Source organism: Phyllostomus hastatus, unplaced genomic scaffold (assembly GCF_019186645.2).
Source record: "Phyllostomus hastatus isolate PE091 unplaced genomic scaffold, TTU_PhHast_1.1 phas_contig_150, whole genome shotgun sequence".
In the NCBI taxonomy this organism is placed as follows: Eukaryota; Metazoa; Chordata; class Mammalia; order Chiroptera; family Phyllostomidae; genus Phyllostomus; species Phyllostomus hastatus.
Window position 1 is genome coordinate 15199282 of NW_025333611.1, and position 17759 is coordinate 15217040.

General features: G+C 45.2%; 1 protein-coding gene across 1 annotated transcript in view; it reads right to left on the reverse strand.

The window, feature by feature from the left end:
* The window catches only part of ITK (IL2 inducible T cell kinase), a 56576-nt gene that overhangs the window by 15874 nt on the left and 22943 nt on the right, over positions 1-17759 (reverse strand). The window contains exons 5-9 of the mRNA XM_045830221.1: positions 14440-14480; positions 11603-11754; positions 9374-9439; positions 6972-7026; positions 109-191 (exon numbers count right to left, since the gene is read on the reverse strand). Of these exons, the coding sequence (XP_045686177.1) occupies positions 109-191; positions 6972-7026; positions 9374-9439; positions 11603-11754; positions 14440-14480 (397 nt within the window). The remainder of the gene's footprint in view (positions 1-108; positions 192-6971; positions 7027-9373; positions 9440-11602; positions 11755-14439; positions 14481-17759) is intronic.

The following is a 17759-nucleotide window of genomic DNA, read 5'->3' on the forward strand; positions in this document are numbered from 1 at the left end:
CAGTGACCCCTCGACCTCTTGCTCTGCCTGACGTTGCTGTGTGCGCCTCCTTCCCTGCCCCCTCCAGGACTGTCTCGCCCCATGCTGACGAGCGAGTCAGCACCATACCTTACGATGGCCTTGGTGAACACAGACAAGGTGTATGTTCCTGGAGTCCTGGAGTCTCGTACCATGAAGGCTCCTTCTTTGCCCTGGAATGGTTAGAAAGAATGGAGGCTTAGTGACCCCAGAAAACCAGGCTCATGTACCCAGCTCGTGAACTTTCCTGCTTGTGAACAGGGGGAATTCTGTAGGCCAGTTTGGTATAGAGCAGGCTTTCAGCAATAGTGGCCACCAGTGTGCATATTCACTCAACAGATATCTCTCAGGCTCTCACCCTGGGCCAGAAACTGTTCTGGTGGTGACAGAAGTAGTAATGAAGACAAACAGACACAAGCTCTGCCCTCTTGGAGCTCACCAAGTTCCAGATTTATGACAGATATTGTCCCACTCTCACCAGGACACTGCAGTCTAGATGTCTCTATCTTCCATTTCCTGATGAGAATACTGAGTGCCAGAGAGCTGAAGTGACTTTCTCCTGACCCACAACCATTAAGTGGGCGACCTGGAATTTGAACCTTGAACTTGGCCTGTAAGCAAAGTGATGCTCATTCTACTACTCCGTGATGCCTCCCTTCAACAAATGTTAGAAGCCACACCTCCATTCCCCTACAAGGGCATAAGCTTTCTGTCCTGGAAGCTCCATCAGTTCCTTAATGAAAAAGTATTTTTAGGCCCTTTTCAAAGTCAGTGCTGACTTTGCTGTAGGACAAAAGGAGAAAAACATGAAGCTCCTGGTTGCATGAGAGAAGTGGAGAGAAGGGAAAGACCCAGATATGCACCCCTCATTCCCCTCTGACAATTTTGCTAGCACTGATAAAATCAGTATAAGCAAATGAATATACCAGTTTACTCATTCCTGGTGGGAACTTTAAAATCTTAATTCTGTTTTGAGTCCTTCCTTTCTAATGCTCTGATCCCACCCAGCGGTAAATCTCTGTTGGTAATATTTGCAAAACCTATTAGTTGATTTATTGAATGTAGACATGGTGTGGTCCTTCTGTCAAGGCCAGCGGAGCCAGAAGCCTTGTGTGGTGGGCCCACACTTGTAGCAGGTGGAGCAGAGTACATGCGATTCTGAGCAACACTGGCTCCTCCACCCCCCAGCCCCAAAGATGGGTTGTCTACACATACAAATAATACCCATAGATGGCCATGCTGAGTGTTTGAGTCCTGGAATCTTGGGGTTAGAGAGGGCCATAGGGAGGTTATCTAGTGCAGGCTTATCCCAACCTCAGCACCGTTGACATTTGGGGCCCCGTAATTCTGTGTGGTAGGAGGTTTTGCAGGATGTTTAGCACCATCCCTGGTCTGTAACAACTGGGTGACAGGCATGAGCGAGTGTTCCCTGGTGGACAAAATCACCTCTGGTCGAGAACGACTAATCCGGCCTCACTACCTAAACCCCTGTGTCCCAAACATGGCTGATGATCACATTTACCCGGGCAAAACAAAATAGCGACAGCAAGCAGCTGACCACGCTCCACCCCATATCCACGCACTAGACTCTCCAGGACTGGGGCTCTTGATGCCTGAACTTTTTCAAAAGCTGGCCATGTGATCCCTACAGACATTCAAGTTTGATCTTCACCCACTCAGCTAAACACGTAGCTCTTCTTTATAACAGTCCTGATGGATGGTCTCTATCTCACAAAACAGCACTCATAGTAAGGAAGCTCACCTTGCACAGACACATACCTGCTTCCTCTAACTTGGCCCTGAACCTGCAGGATGTGTGTGTGTGTGTGTGTGTGACTGTGTGCGTGTGGGTGGGGATGATTGGCCCTTACAATATTGTTCATTCTTGCCAAACACAGTTTACCACATAAACTTTGTGAAACTCCCCAAACTCTTATCTCTGCTGGGAGTTTCAAAAGTCTCTTTTGAAATTTGAGAGGGGAGCTGGAGAGTGGGGGAATTGGATGAAGGAGGTCAAAAGGCACAAATTTACGGTGACAAGACAAAGAAGTCACGGGGATATAATGGGCAGCATGGTGACTGCAGTTAATGATACTGAACTGTGTGTTTCACAGAGTCTATGGTGTATTAGAAAGTTGCCGAGAGTAGATCTGAAAAGTTATGAGAAGAAAATCTTGTAACTATGCGTGGTGATGGGTGTTAAGTAATTGTGATGATCAGTTTGCAATTTACACATCTATCAAATCATCGTGTCGTGGCCCTTAAGTTTCTACATTGTTAGATGTCAATTTTATCTCTCACCATGTTTGTAATGTTCATCCACGCATTACATATAGCATAGATTATCTCCAAAATTTCTCCTTTTGCCAAATACTGAAGCTTTTGCTCTCGTCTCATTGAAATATGATGGGTTAAACTCAAGGCAGGAAGAGGTGACTCTATCTGTGTATGTAACTTATTCTAAAGGGGAAGAAACGTACATCAAAAAAAAAAAAAAAAAGACCAGAAAATTACCAACTGTCTTGTGAAGAGAGAAGTGGGAACATCTCTTCTATTTGATTAAGAACATTTTCTGTTGGTATTCTTTCAAAGAAGCCATTTACTTTTTGGACAAAAATTGGACATCACAGCGGGGTTCCACTGTTAACAAGAACGATCCACAGACATGAGATTTCTGTGGAAGGAAGGAGAGGGGAGGAAGGAAGGAAGGAGAGGGGAGGCTTGCAGTCGGCTCCTCCGAGCACAGGAGGAGGTTCCAAGCTCTCCCTCCGTGGTGGTTGCCCTAGGCAGCAGTCAGTGATGATGACAGGAAACTGCTTTGGGGCTGAGGTGGCCTCGAGTACTGAAGGAAATGAGGCATCCAGCACATGCTATACCCCCTACTTCCTGAAAAGGGCTCAGAGGAAGTCACAGCCGCCAAGACCACAGGGGCCTGACAGGTCTGTGCTCACATCACCACCACACCAGAGGCACTAACCAGGCAATGCAGCCCGGGCAGGCGGGGTGGGGAGCCTCGCTCCCATGGGACTCCCATGGGATTTTCAAGGTCTCCATATACCTTTTATACTCTATCTGGAAAAAATAAGTAAACAGGTAACAAGAGAAAAAAAATCTTTCCAAGGAGGTGAAATGCATGGATAAGAAATACAGGGATGGGAGAGCAGAACTTAACTCTGATATCCTCTTGTGAACTGTGTGTGTGTGTGCATGCGTGCATGTGTGTGTAAGAAGCACCCCTGCACTAGTCCGCACCATGCCACTGACTCACACTCTGAACTTGGCTCCAGTGTACTCGCCTGCCACACAAAAGGGATAATGCAGATGTTTTTAAAGGGAATTCTTATTCTAGTGGTCTATAATTCTGTGAATTCTAGATATTTCCTGATTACATGTATGAGCTTCAGTTTTCTTGGCTGTAAAATGATCTTTGTAAGATTGCTGGGAGAATTAATGTAAGGTGCTGAGAACAGTTCCTGGAATATGATACCCACAGGAGGATTATTGGCACCATCATGGCCATTATCACCACGTGCTATGAGTTACCATCTGTTGGATGTATTAATGCATGCTTTCATATGAGACAGGTTGACTGGGTTAGAATGATCTTTCTTTCTTTCTGTCCATATGATTTGAAGGTGACCTTACAGAAGATAATCTTGACACATAGGTTAGGTGATTGCAAAAAGAGATGGAGGGATAATTCATAGCCTTGTCATGCCGCGTTATAGTCTAAGAGGGTCTGACACATAAGCACTCTTTATTCTAGAGCTGGTTCTTTTCTTCTCTTGAAACATACCCATTCATAAGTCAATATTGCATCTTTAATGACAACTTAGAAGCATGGAAATAAGATAATCGATGTGCAAGATGAAGCTCCTGCCCGAAATTCAGGCCGCCCAGCATGCAATGCTGGAAGGCACAGAGGGCCTGCTTGCAAGGAGTTTACCCTCTGCAAAACGGGTTTAGACAGAAGACAAACGCCCGGGGCCCAAGGCAGAGTGAGAACAGTGCCACTGGAGAAGTAACAACATCACACCATATGGAGTCAAAGGGAGAGGAAAAGCATGTGCAGCTTCTTGGAGGAGGAGGTGTTATCTGAGGACTTGATAGGACACCATATGAAATGCTGTTCTGTGGTTCCCAAGTTCGGGCAGGTCCCAGAATCACCTGATGCCACCTCCAGAGGTTCTGATTGGTGAGGGCTGGAGAATTGGAATTTATATTTTTAAAAAGCTCCCCCAATAATGCTCACGATCAGCCAGGTTCTCCTTAAGCACAGTTGTTAATTTAAAACCACTTATTAAGCATTTGATGTACTTTGTCATAGGCACAGTTTTGGGTTCCTAGGTATAGCAGGTACATGATAAAGGGTTTCTGTCAAAGTGGAGAAAAGTGTACAGGGCAGTACATCAGGAGCTTTTGTTAATAAAAATGAAATAAATCCATTATCGGTTCATTGCCATGAGTCAATCCATGTCTTAATGGTCCTATACTTGTTAGGTAAGGAGACACCAATGAAACAATTCAGCTGTTGTTTTAAACAACATGTAACACAGGGACCCACTGAAGTTTGCCCTTGCATTACCTTAGGAGGCAAAGAGGATTTGGTCAAGTAGTTCAGAGTGTTAGTAAGGAGGAATGTGTCAACCATCAGGGCAATTGGAATGTATATATTTAAGTCCCTTCAAGGAACTGTATTGTGGGCTCTTATAAGTGTACATGGGCAACACTTCATGAACCAAGGTGTGATTGAAAATAACAAAACTGCACTTGTTTAAACTTAGTGTAATCCAGGTGTTTAAAGAATTTGGCATTCCTCTCAACTGGTCAAGTTTTATTATATGATCCAGTCACAGAGGTTGGGGGATCTAGGTGCGGAGCTGGGTATGCATGCAACTCAAGTTTGACTTGAAAAAAAAATACAGATTCCCAGAAACTCAGCACGGAGATCCTGATCGGTTGGTCTGGGGTGGGCCCTGGGAATCTGCATTCTAAAAAGTTTCCCAGTGGTTCTCTGGAGAGCCACAGGAAAAGAGGAAACGCTAAGTCAGCGCGGAAGCAAGCGGGCACCAGAGTCCAGGCATGACTCAGCTCCATTCCTCTTTTCCACAAAGTCGGTCCAACTCCGCTAGCATCTTCCCTGAGCTCACAGGCCACCGAAAGCCTGCCTCATGTGCTCCCAGTTTGCCTTAGATTATCCTCTCAGTCTTTCTGCAGAGTTTGTTTTGTTTCCCAATAGAGTCTAAAGCTCACTGAGTTCAAAGATCCTGTCTCAAGCACGCCTAAGTCCTTAGTCCTGTGCTCAGCAAAAGGGTAAGTTCCCCAAGTTTATACTGAGAAGTCCTAATAAAGGAAATGGTGCAAATGTACTGTAACTGAGACAAGCAATAATTGAGACAGCGGGCATAACAGGTGGCCTGTGCTCATAGTCACCAGTAGGCGCGCAGTCTTTCGGAGAATCCACAAACAGCTAGGCTTGCCCTCCTCGATGAAGACCCGTTGCCCAAGGGCAACACATCTTCCCTGTTCTTTGTCAGCTGCCTGCTGTTAGCAACTTCCCCAAAGAAGAAAAATAAGGCTCACTGCTCCTGAATAGGACTGTGGATTTTCCTTCTCCCCTCCCATTGTCCTCCTACAGATGTCATATGTTTTTTGCCTCTGATAGAATGAATCATTCTGTTAGTTCTTCTTGTGCAAAAGTAAATAGATATTAATAATGAACTCTGTCTTTAAATTACTCCTTGAGAATATTCATCACCCCTTCCAATCACAGCCTTTCATGTGCTTCCTGATATCTTTCCAGGTTTCCTTCTCCAAGACTGACTCCTGACCACCGTCCAAAATCATGGATGGCTGGGGTGGCCAACCGGCCGGTTTGCCAGGGACTGGCTCAGGGTGGGGGGTGCTCCTGGGACACAGGAATCTCCGTGTTAACAGTAGAACCGTCCCAGGCAAACTGGGATGAGTTGGTCACTCCAGCTTCATTCCACCAGGAGACATTTGCAGTTTAAGATTCTTAAAGATAGAAAATACTTTCAAATCATAACTGCAGGATGGTATACGGGGAAGTGACAGGGGCAGTGTTGACTATTGGCACAAGGAGACCAATGCCTTCGGGAACTCCTACCAACTGTTTATAAGTCTCCCTGGTAAGGCTAGTGTTGGGCCCTGGCCACCAATATCATCTGAATATTAGACTCGGCTGGAGAGATTTTTATCTAAGTTACTCATGCCTGGATCCTTCCAATCCTGGAGAGACTGACTTAATGAATCTGGAGATTGGCCTGGGCACTGGTTTTAAAAATGTGTCCCAGGTGCTTCTAATGTGCAGAGCCACTCCTCTAGGCATATATGCTGATAAACTAATTGATTTAGTCCAATGCTCATCTCCCTGTCACTGAGAAACTGAGGCCCCGAAGACAGATGAGACGCCCCCAAAGTCACACACTGAGCTAGTGACAGAGCAGGGGCCGGGACCCAGTACTTTTTCCACCACACCATGCTTTCTCTCTTCTCATGCCTCTGTCCCTTAATCTAGATATCCCTGCTAAGATCAGGGCTGCCACTCACACTGCATGGCTCTGGAGAACCGGTGCATAAAAAATGAGTTAAAACCGTGGTGTATTTCCTCTGCGCCCACGGTTCCAGCAGGCAGAAGCTGAGTCACAGCCTCCCTTCCCCCAGACAGAGAAGCAGGTGGCTAGGACAGCTCCAGGGCTCCCTGGTGACAGCCTTCACAGCTGAGACATCGTCACACCTGCGGCTACAGCTGCCGGCCAAGGCCAAGGCCTCAGACCCTTCCCAGAGCTCTTACCCTGTTGCATGCTTGTCCTGTAAATCCCCAGAATATTTTTTACCAGACCTGAAAACCACTGTTAATCCAATATATTGATTCACGCATTGGCATAAACCACAGTGTGGCTGAAAAACAACAGCACAATGTAGAGACTTACTGTGTCCAAAAGGAGTTTCTCAGCTTTGTCTCGGCTGATACTCTTATTGTACCACCTGAAAGCAGAAAAAAAGTCATAATGTCCATTTAAACATTTCTTTTGTGATTTACTTATGAAAGATAATTAATGCCAGAAATCCTTTCAGGAGGGGGAATATATATATTTTTTTATTTGCCCCAGGCTCTACCATTCCCTATTGTTTATAAGCAGTTGGAAATTTGGGTTTGTCTCCTCTGTCACATCTAATGAAATACAAAAACAAACAAAATTTCCCAGCCTGATGAGCATTTGAAATACATGCCTATTTCTTTTTCTATAGGCATTGACTATAAAGGAAGAAAAAGAATTCTATTTAAGTACCGCAGCTCAAAGATTCTTGGAACTGTTGACTCTTTTAGCTGGGGGCAGGGGCTACTCACACATACTTCATCAAAACGAATCTCAGGTTGAGAGATTCTTCAGGAGATAAATGATAGCTTTTCACTATGGAATGTTTTCAAATCTCATTACCAAATAACTTGACCATATTTGAACTAATAAGGACTCACATGAATTTATAGAAGTCCTCATAGCTAGTATTCTTCAACCGTAGTATCATATATTTGGTAATGACTTAAAAAATTATCTTTAAGTAATTTCAAATGTAGAGAAAAGTTGTAAGGTACTATAACGGAACTCCCATATACACTTCACCCAGGTAAACCAATCGCTTACATTTGCTTTATGATTCTCTCTGGATAGATAAATATATATATTTTTATGAACCATTTGAAATTAGACTTTTATTTCTAAGGACTTCAGTATGTACTTTGAAGAAATAGAGTATACACTTATATAACCATAATACAATGATCCAAATCGGAAAATTTAACATGGATGCAATACTTAAGACCTTGTTCAACTTTCATCAATTGTCCCAATAATAAATATTACAACTATATATTTTTTTAATGATTTGAGATCCAATCCAGGATTACTAGGGCATTTAGTTACCATGTCTCTTTAGTCTCCTTTAACGTGGACCGATTTCCCAGTTGTTCTTATATTCCATGATATTCGCATGTTTGAGAGCACAGGCCAATTATTTTATGAAACACGCCTCACTTTGGATTTGTCTCCCATTTCCTCACTACTGAGATTTCCTGAGATTATACACATTTGAGCAGGAATTTCATGAAAGTGATGTCATGTCCTCCATGCATCACATCAGGAGACACACAGTGTCTGTCTGTTGCATTATTGATCATTGGGTTAAGATGCGATCTCCCAGGTATTTCCATTTTCTTGTTAATAAGTGATTGATCAGAAGATACTTTGAGACTATGTAAATATCAAATGTTCACCCCCTAGTTGTGATATTCATTGGTGGATTCTTGCCTGAATCAGTTGGTACTTTGAGTTACAAAATATTGATTTTTTTTAAACTTTATCATTCCTTCTACATTTTTTAGTTGAAATTCTATTGTAAGAAAGAACTTTCTCTTCTCCTTTATTTATTTTTCTTCTTATTCACTTACCTATCAAGCTATCTATTTCTGGTGGATTCTTATTTTATTCAATGGATTGTAGTCCATTGAATAATTATGATCACTTATTTTAATACTCAAATTGTCCCAGATTTGGTGAGAAGGAACATATTAAGGCTGAATTCTGTGCTTGTTTGACATGCCAACATCACTTTAAAAGTTGGTAGGTACTTCTTTACTTTTTGGTGCAGTAAGATGTTCCAAGTTCATCTTGTTCTTCCCCCGCCCCACCTCTGAATCCCCAAACCATTTCTCCAAGAACTCCTGATCTTTATAGTGGGAAGTGTCGCTTAGAAACCAACATCCGGGTATACACACGGCTACTGGGCTGTTATTGCTTCTGGGTCTTTCAGCAGCTAACCTAGGAAATCTGTATACATGGTGAGTACTCTGTACACTACGATTTTATTTTATTAAACTTTAAGTAGTTCCATTAAAATTATACCTGCGTAAACGCTTCTAAATGGTAGCTTGAAATAAACAACACAAACTAGCAGATATTTAATACCTATTTGTCTGCTGTTTTGGAATTGGACACACTAACCCATGTTTAAGTCCGTTTGTGTTTGATCCAGTGTTCATGGTATTTTTTTTCCTTCTCATTTAAGATCAACATTCCCAGGGCTCCCAGAGGAACCTTTCCCTTTGCTACAATCTGCACAGGTACCTGAGAAACATCCTCTTGATAAAAGGGCAGGTGAGTACACATACCCTCCCCCTCCTCCTATTTGAAGTGCTCCTTTGCCGTTATTTAGGGATCAGAGTATGGGGGGAAGAGAAAATGCCTGGTAATGTTATAATCAACCAGTACTTTATTTCTAATCTAAGGAGGGCTCCTTAGTACCATATTTTTGTAAAATAAATACAATATCTTACTCATAGGTTTCCAGGTTATTTGCAGACTTTTCCACCAGATAGCTGCTGGGCACATATCCTTCATGCCTGTTAGAAGGGAAGTCATTGTTTAGACCAGTATAGGATGCATTTTCACATCTCCGTTTTATAAGTTGAGATCACCGAAGTCACTTACAGATGAGAGAGCCTCACGTTATTTGTCATTCCTGATAAGACATTTTAAAGTTTCAGAATAAAAGCCTTGCTAAAAATAACAGCAACCTCTTATCTGTTAAAGGCAAAAGCTTCACTACTAAAACAGGAGCCATCATAAATAAGACCTGGCTATTTTGCTTAAAAAGTGCTGCTTGCTATTGTCCTCATTGTGAACCTTCCTCTACTGGAAAAAAAAAAAAGATCAATGTGCAGTCTCTATTTTCTATAAGGAAACATTTTTCTGAGTGTGACAATCACTACTTTTTCCACTTTAATGCTACTATTTTATAGTCAGGAAACCCCAATAATTAAAGTATTAAAAAAATTACTTTCCAACCACAGGTGCCAAAAGATAGTGCCAGTCAGCATTGTAAGTTTTAATTCAAGGCCTCCCGAATATTTTTTGGTTCATTGAGCTCCTTCAGACATAAATCGTAAAACATGAGAAAAAAGGATAAAGTCATGTTGGATTCAAGAGTGGGAGACTCTTGTGAGCAGGGATAAATAATTGTGCCTAACCAAAGATTAAGAGACTAATAAGAGCATCAAAACACGCCATGTTTGTGTGTAGGTTAGTGCTTTTCAAAGCACTTTCACATTCACTGCTGCGTTTCATCCCACAAGGTGAGAAGCCTGTCCTTCCCCCTCCTGCCCTCTGACTCCGCACCCACATAACGAGGGAGCTAAACTAGATCACACACAGAATCCCTCCACACCCTGCCAGTCTATCAAAGGATGCCTGGCAGTTTCCTGCTGTTTACTCCATAAAGTGTTTTGCCATTTGCCAGGCTAGTGATTATGTTTATGGAGAACGTGTACTCTATTTCACAGAATTGTTTTGAAGTTTAAAGAGAGCAAGAATGGGGACGTCAAATATGGGATGATTATCTCATTTCCTGTGCCCAGGTCTGATATTGCTGGTCAATCATGGCATGTTTTTTTTTTTTTGAGAATTGGACATCCAGCCTCAGAATCCTCCTTAACACAGTGTTCGCTGCAGCCGGTGCCAGTTGATGGGAGTCAACTTGTTCTGAAATTTGCTAGTTCTTTTATACCTGTCTTTGGGAATTCCCCTTAATTATATCAGTTTTGTCACACCATATGTTTACAATTGTATTAATAGGTCAAGTACTATTTTCGCTTTCAAATAGAATAACCGTGTTTTAATATGCCAACCAAGCCTGGGTTAGCTACACAAAAGACAGTAATTCTCTTCTCCCGAGTGTGGATGTAGCATTTACGAAGCCCTTTCACTTTCATCATCTCAACATTCTGGAATAGTCAAAGCTGATACAATCATCTGCATTTTATAGGTAAGGAGAAGCATTCACGGAGGTGAAGGGACTTTTTCAAAGTCCCTTAGTCAGAGCAACAGAGCAGCTGGTACTGAAGTCCAGCACTTCTGTCTTGCCCTCCTATGGACTTTCCACTGCATGGCACTGTTACAAAGCAAAGGGCAGGGGGGATTCCCACATGCCAATTGGCCTCTGGGGTGCCCTCTTCAAAGCCCTTTGAAGTGCAGAGTTGAGTCTTTCCATGGGCCACTGAACAAAGGGTAAACTGTCATTTGGGAAAGTGAGACCACGGGAAGAAATTCCCCACCTGAGGTGTGCTAAATAGGTATCAGTGGATTGAAAGGATGGATTTCTGAGCAAGGTCCTCTGGTGTCTGCAGAGCCAGGTGGCCTGGAACCTGCTTCTTATACAGCCTCTCCATTGGGCACAACAGTGCTTCTTCATGGAACAAATTGCCAGTCCCTCAAATGGTGGATGTCAGTAGGAAAATACCAGGTGATTTTTAGATGAGTTTAAGGGCCGAGACGGCTTGTGGGGTGCAGGGAGCAAGCATAGCAAGTGACTGCCTCCCAGCCACATCTGAGAAGTGGCAAGATGTCCTTCAACAAGTGCTGCCTTCCTTTTCATTCTGCCTCTGTTCCCCTCCCCTAACTCAGTGCAGTCAGTAGTCATGCTGAGCAAGGCAGGACAAACCGCCCCAGGGTTCTCTTTGTTCCCACCTCACCTCAGACGCTGGGCAGCAGCCACAAAGATGCCTTACCCGTTCTTGTCCTGAACTCTCCACCAGTGAATCTCAGAGCTGTCCAGCAGGTAGTACTCCTCATCGCGCTGTAGCGTGAGTTCCTGAGGATCATTCGTTTGGTAGTCATACAAGGCAATGACCAGGGTTTCTTCATGTTCATGGAGTGATCGCTGGAGGAAGGAGATGACAGAATCAAGCAAAGATGTAGAAAGGACGTAAACTGCAGAGCGAGGTCAGCAAGTCCCTGAGCTGCAGCTGGCCCCTGGATGGGTGCCGGGTCAGACACTAGTTCCCACAGCCCACGGGGGTATTCTGTCAGATAGATGCCTTCCTCTAGGTGGCTTTCTTTATCTGTTAGGGTTATGGTGCTGAATGCAACACAAAGACATTCAGTACCTGGAATTCATCAGCCCTCCCCTTCCATGAGGTAAATTCTGACCAAAGTAAATTCCAAGCAGCCACGTGCGCATCACAGGAGTCTGCTGATTTCTCCACTTGTACCATGTCACACGCTGCAGCCTCTCTGCCTGAAGTATCATGTTCTTGGTGAAGGTGATATAGTCAACCCTAAATCATTTAGTCCATGCTTTTCTGATTTGATTTGTGGGTTTGTCCAGATCCATAGAATCATAGGCCAGAATTCCTCTGAGAGATCATTTAATTCATTCTTCTGTTTATAATGGGGGGAAACTGAGGCCCAGAAGGAGAAATGGACGTGACCCAGTTTAGCACTTGAACTAGTCTTACTGCCCTTTCTACTAGAGCACACGGTGCCCCCTTCCTCTTGAGGGCTCTGTTGCGTATGTCTCTACTCCTCGGTACCTTTCTTTGGATGAGCTATTGGGGATGTGGAGAGGAGGCTGTAAGGCAAAAATTCAGGATGGGCACACCTGCTGTGGGGTGGCAGATTTTGGTGACAGGATAAACAAGGAAGGAGACTGCAATCACTGGCAGAATGAGATTTGTTCCTAGACAAGTCAAAAGCTCTCTGAGTACTTGAACTATTTGATTGCATAAAAATATGAATGCTAAAAAAAAAAATACTGGCCATACTGATGAAGCATGTCATCCCAGCTGAGCCCACATTGGAATTTGAAGCCTAGACATTTGTGGGGCTTGTGAGGTGGTGTATTGGGTTCTGTGAACAAGAGTTGATGGGCCTGAGACTCTCACCCTAGGAGCTAATGGAAGAAGGAGCTCTGTTTGAAGGCACCTGAAGATAAAGGACGGATATGACTGTTCCATGGTCCCTCTCACACAGGCCTACTAGCTCAGACTGGGTTAAAAATATAGCATTATCTAGATGCCCATTCAAGATGCTGTCACCCATCAGGGGACAGAGCACGAAGGTGAAGGGAGAAATAAATTCAAGTGGCTCAAGGTGAGGGATGTTGTAATGGATTTAGATGTGTGGTCGAGAGCAGAACGATTGCAAAGGCCCTGCGGTCAGCGTGCTGAAACAGCGTGGCTGCTGGTCCTTTGAGAAGTCTGCAAGAGCCAAATGGCAGAATCCAGAGAGAGATGGGCAGGCAGTGTTTTTGGCCTTCACCTTCATTGATAGTAAGATAAGACAAGGACAAACTTGCTTAAGAGGTAGAGGTGTGGGTTTAGATAAGACTGTGGCGTGGGGGGCCGTCTGCATGCCATGGTGGTGAGATTCTGAACTATGTCTTCAAGAGGCAGGGCGAAACAGTCTCTAGAAGATCAACAAAAGGAGAGGGGCAAGGGTTCATTTTCTGCTACAACTGAAGTACACTTGTTTCGTGTCGTGGGGGATTAGGCTGATGACAGATCTAAAACCCAGCCTGAGATTTTGAGATATTTCAAACTTCTCTCACGGGGAAGCTGCCAGTTTTTGACATGTCAACATACTGGCTGGAGGCGAAAGAGCAGAGCTCAAGCTTCAGGAAGACGCATGAGGAAGCAGAATCAGCAGGTCCTAGAACTAAAGGGCAGTTACTAAAATGTGGTTTGGTGTTGATATGACCATAACGGGAGGGCTGATCTTTCTATTTTTTTTTCTTCTTCGTGACTAAATAGCTCCCCCAGAGTGCTGGATGTCACCTAGGTCTTGTAAGCAAGTGTGTTAGGCCAGCGTTTCTCAAACTTCAGTGTGCCTCAAAATCACCTGGAGGTTTGTTAAAATGCAGATTGCAGGGCCCCTTCCCCAGAGTTTTGGATGCAGCAGGCCGGGGGTGGGGCCTGAGAGTCTGCACTGAATTTCTAACAAGCTCCCAGGTGATGCTGAGGCTGCTGGTCCATGGACTAGACTTTGAGAACCACCCCTTGAATTAGAGACCGCCCCACCCAAAACTCTGCAGCTTACTAGTTTGACTCCTAAGTGGCTGAATGGCCTTGGGAGGGTCTCAAAACCGCTCTTGGGACTTGATTTCCCAAGCTTTCAAAAGAGAATAAAACCCCAACTCTCTGAAGTGACTAGAACGGATAGGGAGTTTTGAAACAGGTAGTAAAAGTGTGGAAGTGCTTTGAGAAATACAAACTATCCAATGTGCGCTTCCAAGGTGCCTCTACGTAGAGTAAAAATGCAGTTTTACATGGATGTGAGCTGCTCTTATGCCTATAAGTGGTCAGGTGCCTGGACACACAATTTGATACCAGTAAGTGTCTGCTGGGTGGATAAAGGGAGGTGAAGGCTTAGCCGCTGAAGGGTCCTTTTACGTGGACAGACCCAAGGAACTGGCCAGGCCCAATATATTGAGTTCAGCTGAATCACCGCAGTTTATTGCATTTGCCAAGGATTGGAGAAATCCAGGCAGGCAGGAAAAGTGCAGGTGGGCACAGGCCTGTCGAGCAGCGTGCCGCGCGGTGGGCCCCCGCGCCCCGCTCCCACTCACCCTGTTGTCTTCAGGAGTAGGAGGAAGAGGCTTCTTTGAAGCTGAAACAAGAAAAACAGAAAAAGAAAATGAGCCTGAAACCGAACATCCCCAACCGGAGGTGAGCAGGCAGGGGGCTTTTCGGAGAAAAGGGGCCCCCCGAGGAGAGGGTGAGACCCAGAGAAACAAGTATCGGCCCTGGCAGAACCTCTCTTGTGTCTGTCTCAGCCCGCGCTTCCCGATTTCATTTTCTAGGAGACGCCAGGAATTTCCAGAAGCCAATATTCTGGGCCTCATTTGCTGTAGTCCCGGGCAAAGCCTACTCCCAAGGTTGTGACGGGGGGTTAGAGTCTGGAGCCTTCCACAGCAGCCTAGCACCTGCCACCTGCTAAACCCAGGAGTGGGAATGGGTGACTCAGGGGGACCGTGACTCACTGGCTTCCTGATGCTGTTGTGGCTTGAGGAGGGGGCGGGTGAGGGGGAGGTGGCCGTGCTGCTCTTTGAGAGGCAGGAATCCACTTTTAGTTACATTAACACCTCTGAAGATGTGTTCCTGTTGCCTCCTCCAAACACCACAGCCGACACACCTTCTCTGTTTACCTCTTTGTGTTTGTTTCCACGTTGCCATGTCTCCCTCTCTTACTCCTCTCTGTGCTCCTTCTGTCCTCCTTTCGCCCGTCTTCTTTCTCTCCTTTTTCCTCTCTCTTTCCTATCATCTCATCACCTCTGTCTCTCAGTATCTCTCCTTTGAGACCCTGAAAGGTCAGGCCTGGGATCAATGGACCAAGCATGGGTGTCCGGGTGTCATATGGGGGCCACTGCACAGGCTTCTGCTCACTTCAAAGGTTTCTTTAACGATCAGAGATAACCAGGGACAGGGCTGCAGAAGCAGGCGGTGAGTCCCTCACGTTCGCGTGAGGCTGACTTGAGGTTGGACAGCCCATGTCAGGCATGTGGTGAGAGGAGGTTCACACGGACCCTGGAGCCCAGCCCTTGTGCTAACTCCTTGAGCAAGGGCAGGGTGGGGCATTGGGAGTGCAATTCACAGAAGGAAAACCAACATAATAGGAAGTGTGATTCCTATTCAACACTGAACTTGGAGCCAGCTGCACCGCATACCGGTTGTGTGGCCTTGTTCCCTGCTGGCCCTGAACATTCTGTGACGGGTCTCTTTCTTCCTCTGGCCTTGCTCTGCCCTTCCTTCCTCACCCTCTGTGTGAGGCTGTGGTGAGATCAGGGTCAGTTCTGGTTGCAGAAATAAGTGTTGCTGTCACTTGGGTATAGCAGGGTGCCTTTCTATTCAATCACCTCAGCTGCTTCCCAGCCATACACACACATACTGCTTCCCATTCTTCTGTCCACAAATAAGAAAGACCAGTAGACACAACTGCCATTTATTGAGAGCTCGGCAAGAGCCAGCAGCTGTGCTAAGAACTTTGCACACCCCAAGGCTCACCACAACCCAACAAAGTAGCTACTTATTATCATTGTCCTCATTTTACTGGCCAGGAAATGGGCTCGGAGACTCAGATAGGTTAACATATATGAAGTCACACTTCATGTATTTGGGCAAAGAAGTGATGGGGCTGGGACTCACCCCAAGTGCTTTGCACCCCAAAGATCTGTGGTCTTGGGCCCTGCCCTTAGGTGTGCCCAACACCAGAATTCTGTCAGCCTTCACCGAGAGCCAATGATCATGGGCCGTGCGCACAGTGCGGTGTGTTTCTTAGACACTTTGCCCTCCATTCTGCCAGAGCTGCGGTGCACGAGCTTGTTTAAAACAGGTCAGAGAGAGGAGAATGAGTACATGCTGAGATGGGGACATGGTCGTGGGTGGCAATGCAAAAGTAGGACCATTGGCAGAGTGACTGTCCAGTGGTTAGGCCCTGGGTTTACACGGGGGGAAGCTCAGCGTGACCAGCCTCCCCAAGTGTCATCCTGGTGAGTCATTCAGGTGGTCCTCACACCTCAGCCATGTGCCCACCACTCGGCGGAGAGAAACACAGAGAACCCTGAAGGGGAACAGCTGGGACATGCGTGGTGGAAACAGCAAATGGAAACACAGGTTCCAAGAATTTCAAAACTGGAAGGGGGCTTAGTGAGTATTTCATCTTAGGGTCCCTAAAACTTCCCTTACCATTTCAGAGACGAGGACGTGCGGGTCCTTAATGGTCAAGTGACTCATCCAAGGGCCCAGAGCAAGGTGCTGGCAGGAATTTGGAGACCAGATTTCTGGCTTTGGAAAAAGGGTTTTCACTCCCCGAGGCCAGCACAAGCCACCCTGTCATTGTGGTGGATTCCACTCATATAAAACCTTCCATTTCCTGTCCATTCCATACTCATCTTTGCGACTGTGGTCAAAGGACTAATGCAGAGGATCATTGACTTCTGAAATTATATACATAGTATTGTTCTGGGCCAAGGGACTGGTAACCTTGAACTTTCTCTTCCAAGGTGGAGGGTGAGAAGTAGTGGTTTTTAAAGTGGTACTGAAAGGAGCTATGACTCAAGAAGCCACGGAAAACCCAGCCATGAGTTACTTTTAGCACATCCGCCTTGGGTTGTCAATCTGAGGCAGTAGGTTTTAGTGCCAGAAAGGAACTGGCAGATGAGAGAAGGTAACTAAGGTAAGAGAAGTGGAGAGGAGAGGGGAATGGGAGCAAAACAGTCCACATGATTGATCCGTCATCCCTATTCAACAATGGCTTTGCAGAGAGCACTTCCCAGCTGTGTGACCTTGAACATACCAAACTGCTCTACCCTTCTCTTCCTTTAACATCACATGATCTACCCCAGATGGTTGAGAGAAATGGGAGAATATTGCATATAAAAGTGCACTAGAAGGAGCTGCCTTTCATTGTGGGTTCAGGTCCCAAAGTCATCACATAAGGTAGAATTGAGTGGTACTCCAATCCCCAGGGCCTGGGCCTGGGCCTTTGAACTCAAAGGCCAAGAAACGATTTCTTTTGTTTTCACTTTGCAGGTAAGCTGTGGCCTCTTTTTTCTCTGAGATTGTGGGCAAGTTTGAAGGGGAGGTGGGGAGAAGCCACCGAGCAAAATAAGCTGTTTTGTTTTTACTTTCTTCCCCCTCCAAGTATATAGAGTTGAAACTTATGTAATTAAACATTGCTATGATGTGATGACAATGTAAAAAACAAATGCTAATATACTTCATAAGGCTGTCTCTAAATTTAAGACTTCAGTAGACCATGCCATTGAAATTTCCAAACTTGAAAGTTTTAGCAGTGCTCCTCAGACACAATTATGCATACAGATCTCCTGGGGATCTTGTTAAAATACAAAGTCTGATCCAGAAGACCTGGGATTGGGTCAGAGAATTT